Consider the following 23,539-nt stretch of genomic DNA (forward strand, 5'->3'; position numbering starts at 1 on the left):
TACATAAAAATATAGGAGGGGCTAGAAATTAGGTATATAACCTTAACTTTAGTGTATTAAAGTTAGAAAAATCACTTAAAAGTGGTCGAATATGTTATATTGTTGAATATAATTAAAGACGAAACTGCCTTCATCACAGCTTTCCATAAATGGATCTTTATTGATTTATTCAGAAAAAGCTTTGGTAGCTCATTCTCAGAACAGCAGCCTCAGATTTCTTCTTAGACAGAAGATTTACAGCACAGAGAAAAAACAACAAAGGGGAAAATGGGACGGGTACATTTCAAGTTTGTTATTTAAGTTATTAGGCTTAGCAACACACCTATTAACGTTCGTTTGAAACCATTATCAACATTAACAGACTGAACTGGACTTAATAACAGGAGTGCATATATTTTAGTAAATTATTCTGATCAACAGTAGCTCCCCCTGGTGTTAAAACTAAGAAGTGCAATACACTTAAGCAAAAGTTGAAGTGCGGGCCATATTCTATTCTATTTATAAAATTATTTGCGGGCCAATTAAAAATGGACCGGAGTTTGGACACCCCTGTTTTACAACCATGGGAGTCGCCCTCTAGTGGTCATTACATTTGCTTCACTTTTTATGCCTGGAAGCTACATCCATCTTATATATACAGTCTTTACATGACTTCTTTAATAAATAAAAGTTACATTTAAACTAAAATAAGTATATCAAAAGTGTAGAGACACACTTTCAACAAACATTGCGGATACACAAAAAAGGTTTTTATTAAGTCATCATCTTCCCTGCCCTGGCTGGTGCTTATCACCACATTATAGCCAAAAACTGAGGTGCAAGTTTCTACTAGAGTTCAAACTTTTTTTTCTTAGCTTTTCCTAATGTGTCTAAGCTGTACATTGTTGTTCTGCCTAACAGGGAGACAAGCGTGAGATGTTCAACTGTGTCCGTGACATGATCTACGACCTCATCGAATGGCGTTCACAGATTCTGTCCGGCACCCTCCCACAGGACGAGCTGAGTGAGCTCAAACAGAAAGTCACCTCCAAGATAGACTATGGCAACAAGTGAGTCTTCAGCTGTGAGAGTGTTTTATATTTTTCCTTCTCTCCCTATGGCTTATATCCCTTTATCCTCAAATCTATCCGGAAAAAACAAGTCTTGTTGGAAGAGGTCAGCAGTGTCAGTCAATAGAAAATGACAGGTCATCACTTAGCTTGAGAACAAACTGATGGGGTTTAGCTTCAGCAAACTGCACTGTATTCCATCATGAAATGACAGCTCTTGCACTATCTGCAGTGGGCCTAGAAAATCAGTTGGAAATGAAAATCGTGAAGCTCTTTTCTGCTCCTGTGATGAAATTTTGAACCTTTGGCCAGGTAGAGAAATGAATTTTCCCTCAGAAGCAAGTAGTGATCAGCTGATGAAATGCAGCACTGAGTATATGTAGACATATACTGTTGTTTTTTCTGGCTCCCCTGCATAGCAGAAAGATAGGTTTCGAAAGAAAACAGTGGAGCCGAGGTTATGAATATGAAGTAGAATTTGGGCAGGAAATAAGGTGACAGGAGTACATGTTTATAAATAAAATGTGTTGTTTCCTTTCTGACAAATGCACACTGTCTTGGTGGGTCTGAGCGCTTGTTAACTCTACCCTCTATTTATGCAAGGTACCTGGATCTTGATCTGGTGGTCAGAGACAAAGATGGGAACATACTGGACCCAGAGCTCACCAGCACCATCAGCCTGTTCAGGGCACACGAGGCAGCTTCCAAACAAATTGAGGACCGGATCCAAGAGGAGAAGGTAAACAGACAAACTCAGTAGAGAGAAAAACTGAATATATTACTGTTATTTGCTTGTTGGAAAGACATTTAATTTGCAAGTTTTTCGATTCTGAAATTTACTGTTGCCAACTTTGTGACTTTTCATAAACCAGCAGCAGCTATTTTTTAAGTGGCTAGCAAATATAACAAATCCAGGGAGTTAAAAAAAAAACAAAACACTTTTGTTGGTATGTAGTTTAGCTGTCCCGCTTCTGATATCAGCAGAAATCAAAGCACAGCACCAGTATCTCTAGTTAAGTCTCATTTAGCAACTCCTAATGATTATTATTGTTCTTGTTCAGCACTACTGAACCTCCAAGGCCCAGAATATGGTATTTGGGACAGCTCTATTATCCAGATACTATATTAAAGCTTAGCAAATGCCCATTAGCGCACAGTGTGAATGAACACAGATCACATCATGATCTTGTTCCTTCTGCGTCATCGAATCTCAGCTGGTCAATCAAGCACGATTATAGTGTTTGCATTAAAAAAGAAATAAAAACAAGAAGGGTAATCACAGATTTCCACAGTAAGGACATCTGACAAAAGTTGTTTGGTTTTCTGTGCAGTTTGGGCACAGCTGTTTCAATCTTTCTTTTTATTACTTACTTTTTTATGTCACTGTAAAAGATGATGAGCTGGTCTTCTGCAATAATATCTGCCATTCTTCATCCAAAATAATATCTGTAATTTTAGCCACGAAATGGCTAAGATTAGTGGTGATGTGACTTTAGCTTCCATGGTACACCCCTTTGGTCCAGTCTCAACTACTAGATAATCTTTACTGATTCAGTTACCAGTAGTTTTTGTGTGCCTTAGACCAGCGGTCCCCAACCCCCAGGCGTGAGTCGTTCGGTACTGGGCCGCGAGAGTTGATGCTTGGGTATGAAATTTATGGTTTTTAGGGTTATTATCGTTAACACGGTTCCCCTGCGTTTTTTCCCCGTGTTGAAGTTGTGTGTCTTATTTTGAAAGGAATATTTCCGCGTTACCATAGCGATTAGAGAGCAATAAGGAGCAGAGAGGAGGATGTTACTCTCAATGTTCAGGAGGACGCTGCTAATAAAGTTACACAATTGCACAGTGAATTTGTGTTTATTATTATAATTATAAAATACCACAGTTTGTGTCTTGGTCATATAATTTTATTTTGTTGTATTTATCCGCGACACCTTAAAGGCCGGTCTGTGAAAATCCGCTGCTATAGACTGTTCACCTGAAGCGGATGTTTCACTGTATCCAGTACCTCAGTTAATGACAAATTACAGCGACATTCCCTGTGATTTGTGTTTATTGCTAAAGTGTGCGTGTGTGTTTTGATAGCATGATAAAATGCTAAACTAAAGGGGTTAACATGTTAAACACATCAGCCATTGGTATGATAACACTGTCACTGCCTCTTTTTAACCCATCTGTACTGATGCACATCCATACAGATTGTTTTACCGTTCCGTTTTCCAAAAAGATGACCTAAACCACTTTGATTCAATCTGCGATGGGGTTTTGGCATTTGAACAACTTTGGATTAAAAGTAGGACAAATTGAGCCAATCCTGGTACACTAAAATGCTTGATTTCTTTAGAAAGTCAGGAGCCGTGCCAGATTCCCAATCTATTTTACTTGGCTTATCAGTGGTGTGCCACACCTGAATGTCAGTTTGCAGTATGTAGGGAGTGCCAGCCACTAAGTGCCCTGCAGTTATGTGGTCTCATCGTACGTGACCTTTCCTTTGGAGGTCTTTAATGCATATGGATGGCCAATAAGAAAGTGTCCAGGTCAACACGATGAATATTAATGACGTGACCGCAGCATATTTTTGAAGGACGCTAGGGAATAGGTTCTTTTACTGTATATGCAGTCCTGGAGATCAAGTAAATGTAAAGGCCTTTTTATTCAATGTGAAAGATATTAGGAGCTTTTTAACTTGTTAGATTTTTTTTGTGTGTGTAAAAAAACAAAAACCAACCACAGTGGCTAGTCTTAATCCAATGTACAGCTGGCATCAGCACTGTTTCTCTCTCAATACACTGCTGCGCATGAACAACGTGTGATACTGCTGATTCCCCTCCGTTTCTCTGTTTCTCAGTCTCAGAAGCAGAATATTGATCTGACGAGGCAAGCAAAGTTCGCTTCCACGCCAGCTTTCGCCCTCTTTGTGACTCTGAAGAATGTGGTGTGTAAGATTGGCGAAGATGCAGAGGTGCTCATGTCGCTTTACGACCCAGTGGAGTCCAAGTTCATCAGGTAAACCCTTTCATTTATTCACGCTTCAGGATTGTGACAGCAAATTATTGTGTTGAGCTGCTCAGCTGAGGAGTGTTACATATGCCTCCAGCATTAGTCAAGCAGACTAATGTCTGGATTAACATTCAAGGTTCTGTAGCTCTGAAGGAAACTGATGTTAATGCTGTTAATCTCGGTGTCTGAATTCACTGTATTGTTTTTGTTTCACCTGTGAACGTCATGCTCCTCCCCCCTGACGTCTCTCCCTTACAGTGAAAACTACTTGGTAAAATGGTCAAGCTGTGGCCTAGTAAAAGACATCGACCAGCTTCATAATCTGCGGGCAGTCTTCACAGTGAGTGTTTGGATGTGTAAATGCATGTGATTATAGTGTGCGCACACTCGCCTGTAGTTCACTGTTTATTCAGCCATGTTACGAAGCACGTGCGAGCCTGTTTGCAGAGCCTGTATTTGTTAAGCTCTCTCAGAAAGAGCCCAGCTTTCTGTATGTATTTACTAAGACCTCTATCTGATGGACGCCCAAGGGCAGAAGGGTCAGTGTGAGCCCACTGGGAGGACTTTCCAAGGTTTGGAAAAATGAATCTGTGGACACAATCACATATGTTGCTGAAGCAATTTGCGGTAAAATGTTTGGGTTTTACGTAAACTCATTTTCACCGCAGAAAGTGCTATTAATCGATCAGATAAAGGCTGCTGTCAGATGGGGCTTTAAATCCAATTGTGTTTTCCAGAGGATTTTCATCCCTATGTTGTACAATCTGATTGAAACAGCCCGGGATTTGTAGTGACTCTAAGGCGCTTTGTTAGAACTTTTTTTCTCCTTTACACCTCTTCAGGACTTGGGTAGCGAAGATCTGAAGAGAGAAAAGATCAGCTTCGTGTGTCAGATTGTAAGAGTTGGACGGATGGAGCTACGAGACAACAACACCAAGAAGCTGACGTCAGGTCTGAGAAGACCCTTTGGAGTGGCAGGTACAGAAGACAGCACGGAGACTTCATGATAATCTATTGTTCTAAAGATCTGCGTGAAATAAGCTGCTCTGTATAGAGCCCCGGCTTTGCTTGAATATCATAATGTGTACCAGTTCTTGTTTTGCATTGTGGTAAAAGTAAGTATTGTGCCTTGCGTGGCTGAGTAAATATATTTGGGTAAAATTGAGAGGTTTCCAGCTAAATGAAAGGGGGGGGGGAGAAAGTTTTGATTTATTGCCTGTTGGCAAGCTGCCAGGCGTATCGTAAACTAATTAGATTGCCATTTTGCCCACAGTTATCCAACAGAGAAAATTACGCCCCTCTCTTGGTGTCTTTTTTTTTTCTTTTTCCAGTGCCACTTGAGGGGAAGGTAAATGACAGCCTGATTTATGATGGCCTATCTTTAGACATCATCATTATTGCCGCTGTACACAGCGTGATGGAACGCTTTTTGAGATTCGCTCTTTTTTTAGGCACAATTATAAAGGTTTGCTGACTCTCACACAGCTAAGGTGACCTGCTGTAAACTTTGGCGTCAGTGTCATTTTTATGTTTGTGTTATCTTTAGTTGGTCTGTCCAACAGACAGACTTGAGAATGCATTTCCTGTTTCGTCGGCAAGCTCTGCTGTCAGGTTTTTCCGACTCAAATGCCTGCATTCAAACGCGCAAACAAAGCAAACTGGGAAAAAAAAAAAATGCGTCTTGTTGTAAAGAAGGACTCATCATTCTAGCACAGTGGTTCTTAACTTGGGTTCGATCGAACCCTAGGGGTTCGGTGAGTCGGTCTCAGGGGTTCGGCAGAGCCTCCACTGCGGAGGTCGCAGAGGTCCAGCCACGCCCGAATTATCGTGTAAATTTGTGATGACACGCCCCCTTCTGGCCATCACTGGCTGCAGACGATCATGCTACACTGCTTGGCCAATCAGGGCTGCGGGGAATGTAGCGCGCGCAGTAGTCAACATGTGAATGTCGTGGTAGTACTTCGCGTGATTTTTTTTTTTTAACATTTTAATCCATACTAACTATGTCGGGCAAAAAAAGAAAGTGGTTGGACGAATATGTACAATATGGATTTACATGTATCACGGAACGTGATGGGAGTGAGCGTCCTATCTGCATGATTTGCAACGCCAAGTTGAGCAACTCTAGTCTCGCACCGGCAAAACTAAAGGAACACTTCTTGAAGCTGCATGGAGACGGGGAATACAAGAACACAACACTTGCTGAATTCAAGGTGAAGAGAGCCAGATTCGATGAAAGGCCCACTCTGCCTGCTCTTGGATTTGTACCCGTTAACAAACCGATCCTCACAGCATCGTACGAAGTTGCTTACCTGATCGCAAAGCAGGGCAAGCCACACACCATTGGTGAAACACTCGTGAAACCAGCCGCGTTAAAGATGGCAAATCTGATACTCGGAACAGCAGCCGAAGGTAAATTATCACAAATTCCTCTTTCAAATGACACCGTCAGCGACAGAATAGAAGACATGAGTAAAGACATCTTGGCTCAAGTAGTCGCCGATCTGATTTCAAGCCCGGCAAAATTCAGCCTTCAGCTCGATGAGAGCACAGACGTTGCTAATCTAAGCCAGCTTACTGTTTTTGTGCGCTATGTGAAAGATGACATGATAAAAGAAGATTTTTTATTTTGTAAGCCTCTTACAACAACAACTAAGGCAGCCGATGTGAAGAAGCTTGTGGATGACTTCTTCGGAGACAACAATCTTTCATGGGACATGGTTTCTGCAGTTTGTACAGACGGAGCTCCCGTCATGCTGGGAAGAAACTCTGGTTTTGGTGCGCTAGTAAAAGCCGATGCACCACACATCATTGTGACTCATTGTATTTTGCACAGGCATGCATTGGCAACAAAAACCTTGCCTCCAAAAATGGCAGAAGTATTAAAAACAGTGGTGGAATGTGTGAACTATGTGCGAAATAGTGCTCTGAGGCACCGCATCTTCAGTGAGCTGTGTAAAGAAATGGGCTCTGAATTTGAGGTACTTCTGTACCATTCTAATGTTCGGTGGTTATCCCGGGGACAGGTGCTGAATCGTGTTTTTGCCATGCGTGTGGAATTAGCCCTGTTTTTGCAAGAGCACCAACACTGTCATGCAGATTGCTTCAAAAATCCTGAGTTCATTCTCATTTTAGCGTACATGGCTGATATATTCGCAGCTCTCAATCATCTCAATCAGCAGATGCAGGGTGGTGGAGTCAATATCATAGAAGCGGAAGAACACCTGAAGGCTTTTCAAAAAAAGCTAACGTTATGGAAACGACGAACAACTTTGCAAACTTCCCCCTTCTGGACAACTGTGTAAGTAAGGTCGAAGATGTGTCTGGAATCGGAGATGTTTCTGTATCCACGGAACTGAAGCAAACAATTGCAACGCACTCAGATGAGCTTGCAAAGTCTCTCGACAGATATTTCCCTACAAGAGAGTCATATCCAGCATGGGTGAGACAGCCGTTCACGTTTGCTGTTGAGACAGCAGATGTCAATGATGAATACCTTGACGAAATCATTGAAATTCAGCAGAGCCAGGTTCAACAGCAACTCTTCAGAACAACAACACTCTCAACGTTTTGGTGTCGACAAATGGACGAGTATCCAGTTATTGCTAAGAAAGCCGTGGATTTTTTTATACCATTTGTTACAACATATCTTTGCGAGCAATCCTTTTCGACGATGCTGGATAGGGCTGAACGATTATGGAAAATAATCTAATTGCGATTTTTTTGCCCCAATATTGCGATTGCGATGCGATATGCGATTATTTTTTAAGGTCTTTGTCTTCTGTATTATTAAACAAAGACAAGCAATACATCATATAGTATGGCCAATACTATATTACATTAATTTTAAACTGTTCTTTCCTGGAAGACAGACCTCTGTTATGATGACATGAGGTGATGCATGAATTGATGACTGACATTTTTATTTAACTTCTTCAATCACAACAGTATATTTGAACATACACAATAGTTTATTTTTAGCTTACAAACATCTGAGCATAAAGTGCTGACAAGGAACCCTGGTGTAAACATTAAAATGAAAGTCAGTACAATGTGCAGATTGCAGAAATATACATAAAAAAAATCAGTGGCTTTACCACACTCAGTTTTTCGACATCTGTGAACTACTAGACAGTCATTCAATTAAAAAATAATATTAAATAAATAAAACTAATAAATAAAAAATACACACATCTTACTGATCTCTGCAGTCAGTAACATTACACATAAAGTGCAAACATAATAGCAATTGTATAAACACAAACACGCCTTTAAAGTTTAAAGGCGTGAAATTGGACGGTCTAGTTCTGATTAGCGACACCGCTGTCTCGGTGGAGTTTAATAAACTCGGCCGTCTGCTTCTTGCTATCTAAAATATAACCAGACACTGGTGTAAATTCTCGACTGTCTCATATTTCTGTTTAATAAGTTTTCTGTTTGACGTTTAGTCAGCTGTGTGAAAACCAAGGAGGAACCCACCCGGGGGATTAATAAAGTTTTATTTTATCTAATCTAATAACTTTAATCTCAGCCAAACCGATTTACTCACGAACAAACAAAACACTGAAAAAAGCCCAACAATAACATTTTTAGGTTGTCTAAGTGACTTATATATTACGTTTAACCCGAGCAGCGAAACTCCGCGGTGATCTGAAAATGATGTGCCGGGAGTTGTGCCGTTCTCGGCCGCATCAGTAACCCTCGAGCTCCCGGCTAGCTGTCGAGCTGGTGGGTAGCAGACGCCTCTGAAAACGTCAAAGCACTTTTGCAAATATGGGATATCTTGATAAACCGAGCAGATATTTGATGTTTACACAACTACTTTCTCGCCTGAAAATATGTTAAAAGTTTATTTTGTGACCCAGAAAGATTAGTATGAGTAATTTTAAAACTTAGTAGCGGCCGCCATTGCTGGAAACTGGAGTTTGGCTGGGCCGCGCTATGAATTCTGGGATATGGTAGTAATTTGGACAGCCTTTGGCGCGTCGCTGTGACGTAATCGGTCTACAAATGCGGCCTCAGGAGGATGCAGCCCATGAATTTGGACATGTCCAGAGTATAATCGCAGCCTTTGCGGTTAGAAAATTGCACTTGATCATGTCGCGATATTATCGCAAATGCGATATATCGTTCAGCCCTAATGCTGGACATAAAAACGAAGAAAAGGAACAGACTTTTCTGTGAAAATGACATGAGACTGGCACTTGCCAAGGTGAAGCCACGCATATCTGAACTGGTCTCTCAAAGGCAACAGCAGAAGTCACACTGATTTGCAGGTATGTAATTTGTTGTAAGTTCATGCATTGTGTTGGTTTTGTTCTTTGAACAAGGTGATGTTCATGTACGGCTCATTTTGTGCACCAGTAAAAAAACATATCTATGTCTTGAATTTGAAAAAAAAAATAATAATTTCACTAAAGAGGGGTTCGGTGAATGCGCATATGAAACTGGTGGGGTTCGGTACCTCCAACAAGGTTAAGAACCACTGTTCTAGCATCTAACATAATTCTGTTTAATATTACACCATGAGGCTGCTACTCGCATCCTTGCGGTGGTATCTTATTGACATATTGTGATAACTCTACTCAAAGCCGTATGCTATGTCACCTTATGATCTTCCTGTTCATTTCGCTGTAACAGCTATTTAAAGAAACTTCATTTCATATTTAATCATTGTTTGTTTTAAGCTTCAAAAGGCTTGTGCACATCGTAACCACTACTCAGATTTTCTCCTCACAGCTCAGCCTCTGACTTAATTAGTGCTCATCAAAGAAAATCCCAACATTGGCTGAGACAGCTTTTACCCCCTGATGTGGCCCACCATGCAGTTTTCTGGATCTCTTTCATAGCCACGCTACACTCTGCAGGCCTTGAGAACGTTTTAACCCCCACCTCTCTCCTTTTTCCACAGTAATGGATGTCACTGACATCATAACAGGCAAAATGGACGACGAGGATAAGCAGCACTTTATCCCATTTCAGCCGTAAGTGCATTGTGCTGAAGCACAAAATAAATCACATTTAACATAGAGGTCCTTTAAGTTTTGGATAAACTTGCCAAAAAATAAATAAAAGAAGCAAGACTGATACATTTTATGGCTTAAAATTTCATCCATTATTTTAGGTATACACTGTATATCCGAAAAGGTAGTGTCGTTTTTCTTTCTACAAGTTTTGTCTCCTTGACGCCAGATTAGAAGGGGTTTTAAGACTGTAACACTCCCCTATTCCCCACTGACTCAATTAAGGCAATCTCATTAACTGCTACCATTTTTGTAGGATAGTGTAAAGAGGCAGAGCAACCTTTTTTCTTAACGTGATTTCCTGCATAATTGAAATGCCTCACATTCAGGCAGTTTAGCTTGCTGATCACCTCACTTAATGGGCTTATCTGTGAGCATAAATCATGGAAATTAGAGGAGGTTTTACAAGGAGTTATTTATGTCCAAGTGTGAATAATTGCCATTCAAAAACAGAGCAAGTTTTGAAACAGAAGCTTAATAATGTGTTTTCAAGGAAGCGAGGGAGCCGTTTAGAGAACGTGACACAGTGGTGTGATTTAGCTTCTGGCAGTCAAACAGAAATTTAAATAGGTTAAATTGGCAATAATCTTACAGACATTAGATTTAAGACTCAATTGAGTTGTTGTAAAAAAACAAACAAGCTGTACTGACATGTCAATTCAGTAATAAACGATAGTTGAGTGGCAGGAAAAAGAATGACAGCTATTGTGAGATACTGAAATTGACGGATATTCTCTGTTTTAGATTAATGATGTTAGCCAGCCAAGTCCCTAATTTAAAGGCATCCTCTTGGGCTCCAGGAAGTTCATATAGTGACTGGCCACTTTATTAGTTACACCTTGCCAGTATCAGTTTAGAAGCCCTTTTGCCTTATTCTTAGTTGCATAGGTTCATCAAGGTGCTGCAAAATTTGCATGATAGCATTACAGTTTCTGTAGCTTTGTCAGCTACACATCCATGATGCAAATCTCCTGTTCCACCACATACCAGAAGTGCTCAACTGGATTGAGATCTGGTAACCGTGGAGGCCAAGAAGTACAAATAACTTGTTATTTTCAAGTCATTTGAGCTTTGGGGCGTGGCTCGTTGTCTTGTTGGAACAGCCATCAGAAGATGAGTACACTGTGGTCATAAATGGACGGAGATGGTCAGCTACAATACTTGGCTGTGGTGTTTTAGCGGTGCTCAGTTAGCACTAAGGAGCCCAAAGTGTCCCAAGAACTTGAAACTTGGATACAAGGCAAGATGGATCAATGTTTTCATGCTGTTTACACTAAATTCTGACACTGCCCTCTGGGTGTTGCAGCAGAAATTAAGACTCATCAGATCTGGCAGCAACAACCGTGTCATGTTCAAAGTCTCTTAAATCATCTTTCTTCCCTGTTCTGATGCTCATATTGAATTTCAGGAGGTCGTCTCGGCCATTTCTACATGGTTAAATGCACTAAGTTCCTGCCATGTGTTTGTCTGATTAGATATTTGTATGAACAACCAGTGGTGTAACTAATCAAGTGGCCACTCAGTTTTGACATTTTGAAGGTTAAAGGTAACATAATTTTAGAAATGCAAATTTAAGTCAAAATCTGTCTTTTGGTGGTTGTTGTACAATGTTTGAGTGAATTCAGTGTCTGAATGTGCAAATGTTTGTTGTTGCTTATTCATCTTCCTTGCTCGGGCTGATTTTGGTTTAAGATGGGAGACACTGAAAACAGTGCGAGGGGCAGAGATTCTTTATTGCTTCCTCCGTGCATCACTACAGTTGTCTTCTCCATGCTCATCTCCTTCTGCTTGTTAAGAAGCCTCTACACAGCAGACGCCATCTTTGCTCACAACACACTTTCCTGTGACAGCTGCCACACATGTGGTGCCTCCCAGATCACATCTGCTACTTTTTATGCTCTGTGCATCAGCTGTTTCAATGAATTTGTTGCCCTACGGAGTACAAAACATGTTATACTTGGTACTTATATTTAAGTGTTTTTCTGATGCTAAGCATAGTGTGTTTCTGAGATTGGATTTTTTCTGGGGTTTTTTAAGGGGGGGGGGGGTTGCATCTTTAAAAATAAAAGGGAAAAAAACCCAACCAAGATCAAACTTGGGAAAGTCAGCATTCACTCTGATACTGTTGCTCTATGGATACTGACTGGACTTAATTTCCTAAATGATCATTTTTCTTTGTGTTTCTTTCATGACCCATCCTGGCTCGCTGTTAACTGCTAACAAGTGGCTTTGTGTCTGTCATGGTATTCGCATCACTCTTCGGTGTGTCTCTCTTTTCTCTCTGTCTGTCCCTCATCCCACTCCCCTTCTTACAACCATCACTTTATGGCTCTTCCTGCCCCACTCCTCCACCTTCTCCTCTTCCTCCTCCTGTTCCTGCCACCTCTCCTTCTCCGTGGTGTTTGCCTGGTGTGTACGTACTGCAGGCTAGCGTTGGATGACGCCATTCGCCACAAGCAGCTGAACATCTCCCGTTTTTCACCCAGGGTGGCAGGGGAGAATGACTTCCTCCAGACAGTCATCAACAAAGTTATCACCGCCAAAGAGGTCAATCACAAGGGCCAAGGTACAGTGCAACAGTTCTGATAGAGGAACCGAGGCCAAGGAAGAAACTCGCCTCACTACATCGGGCGTTTGTACACTTTGTACAGGCGACGGAAAAACTGTTATAAAATTATTATTTCTTTCTTTTATTTGCTTCTTTCATTTGGGTTTCATTTAGTCAAGAATTTTTCTTTTAATTCAAAACATCAGAAAAAAGCCCAGTTTTCTGTCAAATTGTCCTTGCCATCGTCACCTCACATGAACCAGGAGAAAAAAATCTATTTTATCTTTTGATTAAATCAGATGCTGCTAAAAATCTTTTTTTGAAGTCAGTGCAAGCCTTATTTTTTTGTTTTAGATCTTTTTTTGTACAAGGTACTATTAACCCCAACATACTTGCAAGGCAGTAAAACTGTTCCACTTGCTAATGAAAAACACAATTTACTCTTAGCGCTCACACCATAAATTACTGCTCACACTATAAATAGTCGGTCTCATCGCCAGGACTACAGTATCCAAGCGATCCAGCTGTTAATTAAGCTGTTGAGACTTTTGTGAAGAATGGCGCTTATCAAGGACTCGACATCTGTGCTGAGAAGAACAACCTTCACCATCTGAGGGATTTGTGCTGCTGAGGAGGGGAAATAACATGACAGTCTCCATGGTGTTGTCACGCCCAATGAAGACGTACTTGGATAAATGTCAGGTCTGCCCTGACCCTCGCTGGGAAGAACAGTGGAGTACTCGCAGCAGCTGTTTCGGTCATGTTCGCATATCAAAAGACTTCCAGCTAACCTAGTGAGGGATTTGTCACTCATAGCAATAAGGGGCCCATAAAGTGTAAGTGAATAAAGTCTCTAAGGTTCACAAGGACCACTCATTCTTGTGGCCTGTGAACAAGGGCACTACAGACTGCTTTAATTTGATCCATTCAGTCATTTCTTCTTCAAAGCTGTGACTCTGTGGGTCTTTTTTTTTTCCCCCCCTAGAGAATATTAAGAGTGAGTGAAGCCACCTTTAAATGTGCTTACAGAGCTGAAACTGGCTTGCCATGCATTTTGGAAAAAGAGCCAAGGATTTCTCCCAATCAGAAGAAAGTCAGAGCAGCTACTGGTGTCAGATTGTTTAAAAAAAAAAAAAAAGAAAAATTAAAAGACTTGGTACAAACAGATGAAATGAAAACAATATAGACTATAAATAGTTCAGAGATTTTCTCTCTAATACAATAAAACCGTACTTGTGTCGTAGCTTTTAGTCACAGCAGCTTATCACACCCAACTTTGAACCAAGCAAAACGCACAAAAATGAATCACTTTCCCTAGAGTTGATTCATGCCTCTTTACCTGTCTCCTCATGACATACTGCTTTACTTGATGCCTCACTTCCTTTTCTTGTTTCCATTACCAGGCCTGTGGGTCACTCTGAAGCTGCTTCCTGGAGACATCCATCAGATAAGAAAGGATTTCCCTCACCTTGTGGACCGATCAACAGCCGTGGCTCGCAAGATGGGCTTCCCTGAGATAATTATGCCAGGTTTTAAAAAGCTTCCCCTTTGCTGCCTGCCTCAGAAAGTTCCCTGGCTAAATGGCTGAATGCTTTCAGTGGGGTTCATAACCCTGTTACAGAAAAAAGTCAGGATTCAGTGTAAAATGTAAATAAAAACAGACCGAAATGATTGAATCCCCATATTTAATTGAGAAGCTCGACAATATTTAATAAAAACATTTGGACGAGGGCAGGTGTATGACCGTCTCGCATCACCTCTGATATTCTTTTTGCGAAACACCCTTAAAGGATTTTTAAGACTGGCTACACATTTCATATTAGAGCAACATTCTTCCTTGATATAAGATTGGAAGCGACTCAGTCTGAAGCCTCCTTTGTTGTATTTTTCATTTCACAGTTCTTCAAATGTTCTCAGTTGGTGACAGGCCAGGACTGCAACCCTGTGTCTCAGACAAGCTGTGATATACTGTGCTTTCTCAGCATGGCGCTTAACTGATCAGGTCTCCAATAAAGCAAAGCGATGCACAATTGTATTCCTTTGCTGCCTGTCAGAATTTACTAATTGTAATATTGATGCTTTGTAGCTGATGGAGTAACCTGAAATTAGGCTCACCACCATGAAAAAGACACAATGTGGAAGGTGACACGTCCAGCTCCAAAATAGATTTTTCAGCATTAATAGTGCTTCCAAAACTTGTACAAGTTGTGCATTAGTACACCCTCATAGCATCATGTGCACTGATAACATGCTCTCTTCAAAGAGAGACGAAAGGCTTTCATATTTTTATTGGTCAGATCACAAGACAGATTTCCATGTCACCTCAATACATCATAAATGAGCTCTGGCCCAGAGAAGGATCCGGTTCTTCTGCGTCTTCTTGATATGTGATTGTTTGCATAGTGGAGTTTAAACTTGCATCAGTGGAAGCAAGGAAACGATGTGTTAACTCACAATGGGTTTGCATTTTTAATGCAGTGCTACCTGGGAGATCCCAAATTCTTAAGTTGTTGTAGTATTTCCCACAGAGCAGTGAGCCTTTCCCATAATACTCTTTTTTTTATACACAGTGATGCTACTAAATAATTTAATGAATTGTCATTTTTTTCACCCAGCAGGTGTTTTCTTTTAATATTTTCAGTTGTCCCTGTTCAGTTTATAAAAAAAGAGGATCAAACTCAAAATGAACATTTATTTAAAAGTATTTATTTATAGTAGTAGTATTTATTTAAAAAAAAAAAGTAGTTAAATATGGGGTTTCATTGATTTGCAAATCAGTGTTTTGTTTAGATTTTATCCAGTGTCCTACTTTACTAAAAACGGTTGCAGTTCATAAAATATTTGTAATACAGAAAAAACCCAAGACATTATTTATTTAATGGGGCAAAGTCAGACATACATATAATATCCAGTGTTGCTGTAATATTAAAATTATTGAAAAGGATAAAACTGAAGCCCTAAGAAGCGTCAAAGCGTTGGTGGTTTCTCATTTCTTGTTTTTGTTTTTCTTTATTTCCTAAAGGGGATGTGCGAAACGACATCTACGTGACTCTGGTTCAGGGGGATTTTGACAAAGGGAGTAAGACAACCCCCAAAAACGTTGAGGTGACCATGTCGGTTTATGATGAGGACGGCAAGAAGCTCGAGGTACGACCGAGGAATGTTAACCTACTGCTTTGGTATTTTTCCTGTGCTCTCAGCATTCAGGACACGAGTGCTGTAACCAAGTGGTTTCTCAGACAGACTGTGATATTACCCGGCTTCCTTTAGTCTCACACTGCTCAGCACTGCGCTTAACTGACCAGGTCTCCTATAAAGAAGAGTGATACACAGGGAAACTGTATGTCTTTGCTGCTTGTCAGGATTTACAAGTTGTAATATTGTTGCTTTGTGGCTGATGGAGAAGCCTAAAATTTGGCTCACTACCATGAAAATCAGCCGTTGTCAGAGCCAGTAACAAACTCAGGCATGTGGACAGGCAACGTGGGCAGCATAATGATGATGTGAAATCAGCATTTTTCTTCTGGTATAATTAATTACCTTTGCTAATGAAGTTAGAGGGATCATTTCTCCCCTGTCTAATTGTTTGTAAGCAAGCTGTCTCAAAATCTGTATTTTTTTTAATGCAATCTGCAGCGCTTGGTAAAAAAATCTGTTAATTAATCTTACATCAGAGGAATAATCAATTCTTGAGTAGCTTCTGCTTATAAATTGTATTTTTATAGAATGAGGATTGGAATCTCATGTGCACTTGTTGAGTTTTTTTTTTTTTTTTTTTTTTTTGAATACCCATCAGAATATATAAGATGCATAGATAAGCTGTTACACCTACAAAGCAGATCATTTGGTCTTGCAGGGAGGTGCAAGTATGACATTTGAGTGAAACCAACACTTAATGTAGGTGCAAGCTTATTCTAAGAATTCTAAATATTAGCAGTTGTTAACCTCAAACAGCAGTTGAGAACCTACCCCATATACACTACTGACTTCTTAAAGTCTATTCAAATATAAGAAGTTAACAGCAACAATACAGGTAACATCTGTTTTCTAGTTTATTGTCAGTTACTTTGAATTTGATTTGAATTAAGTAACTTAACTTTTGGATTGGCCTTTGGTATGCTGTGCGGCAGACTTATTGCAGATTTGTTTTAATAAACCACATCGACTTTAATCAGTCATACCTAAATTTTAGCCACTGACTGAGTCATAACCCTCGATCAAGTAAACTGAATTTTATACAAATCAATGCAGCCAGGTATGAGAGAGAGACTTTTCGAATTTGTAGCGCTCGATGAAGCAAAACTGTGTGTATTTTAGTGAGAGTGCGATAAAGAGAGATTTCTCAAATAGATTAGGGAAGCATATAAGACATAAAAGACATTTATATAGTGTCTCAAGCTTTTTAGAGCAGAATGGTGGTGGAAAATTGTACCATTTCCTCAAGTTTCACATTTTTAGCTGTTAAAGTTTCTTTAGAAGAAGGAAACGCTGCAACTTTTTGAAGCAAGAACCTAGTATGAGACAAATACAGCTATGATAAGCTGAAGCGGATACAAATTTGATGTGTGAATTCCCACCCTGTGTCATTATGTTTCGCTGAAGGTCTGTGTTCAAGGCTGTCTGAGCCTTTGCGGTATAATAAATAAAGTCAGTGACAGTAGAGAGCAAAGATCAAGAGAGATCGATCCTATCTAGAAGTGTTGTCACCATGTTGCTGTTGCATTGCAAAAGCTCCCTTGTTGCAAGAAATGCAAGAAGTGGTTAAATTCTTCCTTACCCTTCATGGATTTGATGGGCTGAAAGTCTCTTTCTTGATAATGAAACTTGGTTTTTCGGCTTTTATTCCAAAATAAAAAATGTCTTGTTTTCATTTTAAAGATGTATATGTATGTACTAGGCACTTGAAATAACTCTCTCCTCACACAGAGTTTTTTAACAGGTTAAATTTGTGGGTTTTGCTTTTTGTGTGTTTTTTTTCTTTTCATTTCTGCCTCCCTCAGGCTTCTGATCCTCTCTATTCTTCTCTGTCCATTCTTCTCTTTCCGTGTGACTTTCTGCCTCTGGTGTTTGTCATCCTTCCTCTTTCCTCCAAATCCTACAGGATTTGTGGAGGCTGGACAGTAACTTTTTATTACCTTTGACTTTGATTAGCACCCCTCCAGAACTTCTTCTCACCTGTAGTTAGACCCTAGCCACTTTCACCCTCTGTGAAATCTGGAGCTGTCAGAAACCCTGGCCACTTAGAGAAGGAGCAGCACTGCTAGAGCTACCACCTGCCCCCCATATCTGCTCAGCATGGCTGGGGGAGATGAGGTCTGTTATTCCTCATAATTGCTGGTTGTCAGAAACCATTAGTGTAGGAGTATTTCAGCAGCAGTACACTAGCAGGCCAGGGAGTCAGCTGGAGTAGTGGGAGGAAAGAGGTAGGCTGGCTGAACACAGATTGATCGAAAACAAGGCGTGCGCACCATCCGCTGTCACTCCATCCCTCTTGGCGAATCCTCAAGTGGGGCACGTAGTATTTTACATACGCACCCTGACCTGTTGTAGAAACGCAGCGGACCCGCTAGGAAGACCAATTTACACGTTTGGATCCATCAGCACCAGCTGGTCTGCTTCCCTGCTCTTGGCTTCCTTCCACGTCCTGCTGCATGGGAGCCACTGCTGCTCCTTCTTAAATAATTAATTTCTAATTTATTTCTTATTTCCACAATGCTGTCATGAGATTGACAGGCAGCACACAGGTGCTCATGCATAAAGCGCATCCAGACTTTTAAAGGCCATTCTGCTAGATTAAGGCTTTCTGCTCCAGGGGCTCTGCTTTATGAAATAAGTGCTAGTCAATTTTCCACATACTGTGAGCGTGCCAATATTTTGACAGAGTGATGATAAAGCAGTTCACCCATCACAACTATAGCACTTTATGCGAACTAAAAGCTAAGCAAGGATAACCAGATAACCAGTTATATTGTCTGACTACCTAATTGCTCTGTGTCTTTTACCTTTTATCTAGAATGTGATCTTTCCCGGAGCTGGAGATGAAGGGATCAATGAGTACAAGTCTGTTATCTACTACCAAGTAAAGCAGCCCCGCTGGTTTGAAACGATAAAGGTTTGTTTTTCTGCTTACTTCTGCCACTTAACGGTTTTTTCTTTACTCTTCTAAATCATTTTATTTTACCTTTACCTTGATGCCATCCCCTTCATGTAGTTTCCAAAGTTTTTTCATTACGCCGCAGGCTTTTATTGCCAGTAATTTCTATCACAAGACTTTAGTGGCAAATGCGGTGGTGCAAAACTGTATAGAAGAGTGAAGTTATTCATCACACTTAAAGAAAGGCAAACTTTCTCTCAATTCCTGAAATCTCATATAATTATATAGCATTTTTTTGCAAAAGTGTTGCAACATGTGAGCTAATTTCTGTACAGCATAAAATCCAGGAAGTTTAGAGTTCACTCTGATTTCAGTTTGTCCTTATTTTCTGTGAGTGTGTGTGTTTATGTTCCTGGCTGTCAGCCAATCCTCTTCCGTCCTTTGTCTTAGGTTGCTATTCCCATTGAAGACGTGAACCGGAGCCACTTGCGGTTCACCTTTCGTCACCGCTCATCACAGGACTGTGAGTATAAATGTCAGCTTGTGAATAATCAGTTTTTCAGATGACCAACTGCACAGTTGGCTCCTAATCTATCCCCAGCAAATATAATGGAAGATATCCAAACCAAGCAGATGTGTTGCACAGTGATAAATACTTTGAAGCTCACCCTTTGTCACATTAATCAGAGGTATTAGTCTGTCCCCCGCACAAAGCAGCATCATGGAGTGGCTTGTCAGAGACTATGGCTGGGATGTGAAAAATGCCTGAGGGGACATATTTGTTTATTGGGACCAGTGTCTAGCTGAATGCAGCCAGCGTTGTACGCCCTTCTGTTTTCTGTTTTATTTACACCCTTTCTAATTTTCGGGGTGTAAAGGTCAGGGAAGCCTGGCAGTGGTAGTTCTGCCAGCCCATCTGCCTGCCACATGGCAAGGCTTTCCTACAGCCACAGGAGTGGTGCAGGAAAAAGGGTTTGGGGAGCATGACAGGTGTATACAGTATATACAAAGCAATCAGCTCAAATGGCACAGAAGGCAGAGCAGAACTTGGAGGACGTGAGGATTGGAAAGTATACCCTTTCGCTAATCTGCAGCTGCTGTCATCATCTACTTCCAAAATCCTCTTGCTTTGTTTGCTTCTCACCTGCATGCAGGTGGTTTGGAGGAAATTGCCAGGTCTCAGAGCTCAACGCTGGCTTATAATCCACTTGGAGAGCCTTCTTGTCATGCTCGGCACCTTGCTTCTCTGGAGACTAATGCTGTTACGAGACATGCCTTTGAAACTCTGACTTGCTGTTATCTTGGTGTAACGGTTACTTTAGAAACTGGCTCACCTCAAGTGACTCTGGGACTGCAGGGACATGCTGATTCCGCCAAACTTCAACTTTTCTCTGACAATTGACAATAGCGACATGTTAAAAAAGGTGTAATAGCTGGATTCTTTGGATTTGTGCATGGTGAACTGCTGCTGCTGGTGAATGTGCTTACAGTATAGAGACCAGGGTTTATTTTATGTTGGGTGTAAAGGTGATATTCCTATGTACATTGATCTAATTTTATCCATGTTTAAGATTGTATGCATCCGTGCAGGCATGTATTTCTATAATTTTCTGACCAACTTCTCTCACTGCCTCACTGTCGCTGTGTACGACTTAAATTTTCATCTCAGTTTGCAATAGATTGCTTTTAAGAGCAGAATAACACCTCCTGAAACTAGCATATTTGCACGTAATGTCACAGACATACCGCAGACCGTACCAGAGGTCTGATCCAGATCTAGAGAGGGCATTAAGGGAAAACTCTAAGCTCGATAACCCGAAGAGTGAAGAAACTCATTTTTCATTTCACAGAGGAAGTTAACGTAAAGTCTGGGTCAGACTCTCTGAACCTAATATGCTCAATGAAACAAATCCTTACTCATCCACTCTTGCTGTGCTTGGAGGAACTATCCAACAAACCGTTAGATTTTCTCGTTTGTACAGTCGATATCAAAGCACATAATAGAATTCATTAATTTCCAATGTTTTCCATCCTTTAGACACGTTAAGATCTCATAAGACTACCTTAAAGATAACTGTTTTTGTGATCTGTCATCCATGTTGGCCATAGACTGCAATCTACGGTCGAGTCTTACTCAGATCAGAGTAAAATCTCTCTTATATTTTTTTCTATTACTGGGAGTGTCTGAGTTCAAGATACTTACTAGATTATCAGCCAGTTTCTCTATGCTGAAAACTTTAAAGTGCATTTCTATAGTGATCACTGTTTTAAATCTTTATGACTAAAGGTACCGTAAACACAGAGGCAGGAAAAGTATCCTTCTATCAGGATTTCTCCGCCGAGGTGGCTCGAAAGAGAAAGGAGTCGGCGAATGCGCGTAAAGCTCTCCGAGAGGCGGGGATCAAATATTCCTTCCTTTATCCAGCCATCATTAAAATATTTAACCCCGATGGCACCAGCATCTCCCTCGCGACCACCCAGGACGTCAAGGACTATGTGAGCAAATTGCCAAGACCTAAATAAACTGTTGGTGCACGACAGCGTCATTGTAACGTAAGTTACAAACTCGAGGCTTACAGCATTAAAGTATTGATAATGAGCTAAGGTATAGAGACTTTGATTTTTGACATAGACTCCAGTGCAGGGATGTTACGCGTTTGTGGCCCCCCACAGCTGTACTTTAGAGTAGGGTACATCTAGATGTGTAATTTATTTTTTGTTATTTTGTGTTATTTGTGTTGGGGAGGGTTGAGGTTTCCAGGCGTTGTGTTCAGGTTTTGCTGGGAACCAGTGTTCTTGTTTTATGCTCAATTATTTTGGTTAATAGGCTCAGACTGGTCAAATGTAGATTTGGTTAAATATGTAAACAGCACAATATATACATTACTTTTCCTATATGTCAGTTAAGATAAGTACTTGGAATGTTAAAGGGTCCAACAATGTGGTGAAAAAAAAGTCCATTTTAAATTCTCTGAAGAAAGATTTGACTCACATTGCTTTTTTGCAAGAAACCCATTTGACAGATGATGAACACAGAAAATACTGTAGAGAATGGGTTGGTCAAATTTTTTTCTCATCCTACTCCACAAATAAAAGGGGGGTTATTACCCTTATACACAAAAATCTTCCCTTCAACGTTATAGCCACTCAGAAGGACAATGAAGGAAGATATATATTGGTTAAAGGGATGTTGCATGGGGAAACTGTTCTCCTAGGTAATATATATGCGCCGAATGCACAGGATGGCGAATTTTATACGGTATTATTTAGTCAATTAGTGGACATGGACTGTGCTAATATAATATTAGCGGGTGACTTTAACTGTGCTTTATGCCCTAAAATGGATAAATTTCCCCCACAATCTATCTTGACCAAAAACTCCAAAGCCCTTTGGCAAATTATAAATGAGCTTGACCTTATAGATGTTTGGCGACACTATAATCCACTATCTAAGGAGTACACTTTCCATTCTAACCCTCACTTATCAGCATCTCGTATAGATTATATTTTTATGTCCAAGTGTATCAGTCAGTTAGTTCAGCAGGTAAATATTGGTCATATAGGTCTCTCTGACCATGCTCCTGTTGTCTTAACCATTCAACCCATGAGACATATTGAGCGCTCTAGGTCTTGGAAGATGAGCACACTGTCTCTTTTGGATGAGAAATTTATACATTTCATAACAGAGCAAACAACAGTATTCCTAGAAATAAATGACAAAGAGGAGATAGACACGAGAACTTTATGGGATAGCTATAAGGCTTACATGAGAGGGATGATTATTTCATACACAAGTCATAAAAGGAAGCAACGATTAACAAGGCAGTTAGAGATCGAGAATAATATCAAAAAGCTGGAGAAACAATACTATGTAACAAAATCAGCTGAAACATTAAGTGAGCTTAATATTGCCAGGACATCTTTGCGTAATTTGATAATGCGAAAGGCTGAAAGAGATGTCCTTCTTGCCAGACAACGGCTTTTTGAATCAGCTAGTAAGCCTAACCGCTTTCTGGCTCGTCTTGCAAGGAATACTCCATCAAGTTCCTTTATCACAGCTATTGTGGATGTGAATGGTGAAAGACAAGTAGGAAACCGTCAGATTAATGAGTGCTTCAGAGAATTCTATACAAACCTATATCGATCTGAGATGGACATAACAAGGCTTAACTCAGGCTTCTTCCTAAACGACTTAGTATTCCCTCAGCTTTCTGAAGATCAGGTAAGCCTGCTGGAGTCACCCATAACAATGATTGAGGTGGATAAAGCTATATCTGCACTCCAGTCAGGGAAATGTCCTGGGGCAGATGGTTTCCCAGTAGAATTTTTTAAGGTAATGAAAATGAAGTTAAATAGTTTATTATTAAGGGTTTTTAATAAAGCATTTGAAGAATCGAAACTCCCAGAATCTATGTACCAGGCTAATATAACATTGATAGCTAAAAAAGATAAAAATCCAGAGTCATGCTCATCTTACAGGCCTATTAGCCTTCTTGGTGCTGATAATAAGATACTTTCAAAGATACTGGCTCTTAGGCTAGAAAAAGTAATGTGCTCTATCGTGCATGCTGATCAGACAGGTTTTATTAAGGGGAGGAATTCTTATAATAATACTCGACGCCTATTTAATATTATTCATTTTTTAAATTTTCATCAGATCCCTGGGGTTGTTGTTTCTATGGATGCCGAAAAGGCATTCGATAGAATTGAATGGGAATATATGTTTGAAATAATGAGAAGATTTGGGTTTGGAAAAAACTTTCTGGGGTGGATCAAAATTATATACAAATCGCCAATAGCATCTGTGTTAACTAACGGCTTGTTA

General features: G+C 40.3%; 1 protein-coding gene across 2 annotated transcripts in view; it reads left to right on the plus strand.

Annotated features, from left to right (window-relative positions):
• The window catches only part of dock1 (dedicator of cytokinesis 1), a 208,748-nt gene that overhangs the window by 26,880 nt on the left and 158,329 nt on the right, over positions 1–23,539 (plus strand). Inside the window, exons 6-16 of one of the 2 annotated variants that reach the window (XM_004561173.3) lie at positions 901–1,049; positions 1,653–1,788; positions 3,898–4,055; positions 4,308–4,389; positions 4,892–5,027; positions 9,961–10,033; positions 12,499–12,638; positions 14,024–14,149; positions 15,643–15,767; positions 18,634–18,732; positions 19,165–19,237. In XM_004561173.3, coding sequence (XP_004561230.1) covers positions 901–1,049; positions 1,653–1,788; positions 3,898–4,055; positions 4,308–4,389; positions 4,892–5,027; positions 9,961–10,033; positions 12,499–12,638; positions 14,024–14,149; positions 15,643–15,767; positions 18,634–18,732; positions 19,165–19,237 — 1,297 coding nt within the window. The remainder of the gene's footprint in view (positions 1–900; positions 1,050–1,652; positions 1,789–3,897; positions 4,056–4,307; positions 4,390–4,891; positions 5,028–9,960; positions 10,034–12,498; positions 12,639–14,023; positions 14,150–15,642; positions 15,768–18,633; positions 18,733–19,164; positions 19,238–23,539) is intronic. The other variant, XM_004561174.3, reaches the window with a different exon arrangement.

This window comes from Maylandia zebra, linkage group LG8, assembly GCF_041146795.1.
Source record: "Maylandia zebra isolate NMK-2024a linkage group LG8, Mzebra_GT3a, whole genome shotgun sequence".
Taxonomy (NCBI): domain Eukaryota; kingdom Metazoa; phylum Chordata; class Actinopteri; order Cichliformes; family Cichlidae; genus Maylandia; species Maylandia zebra.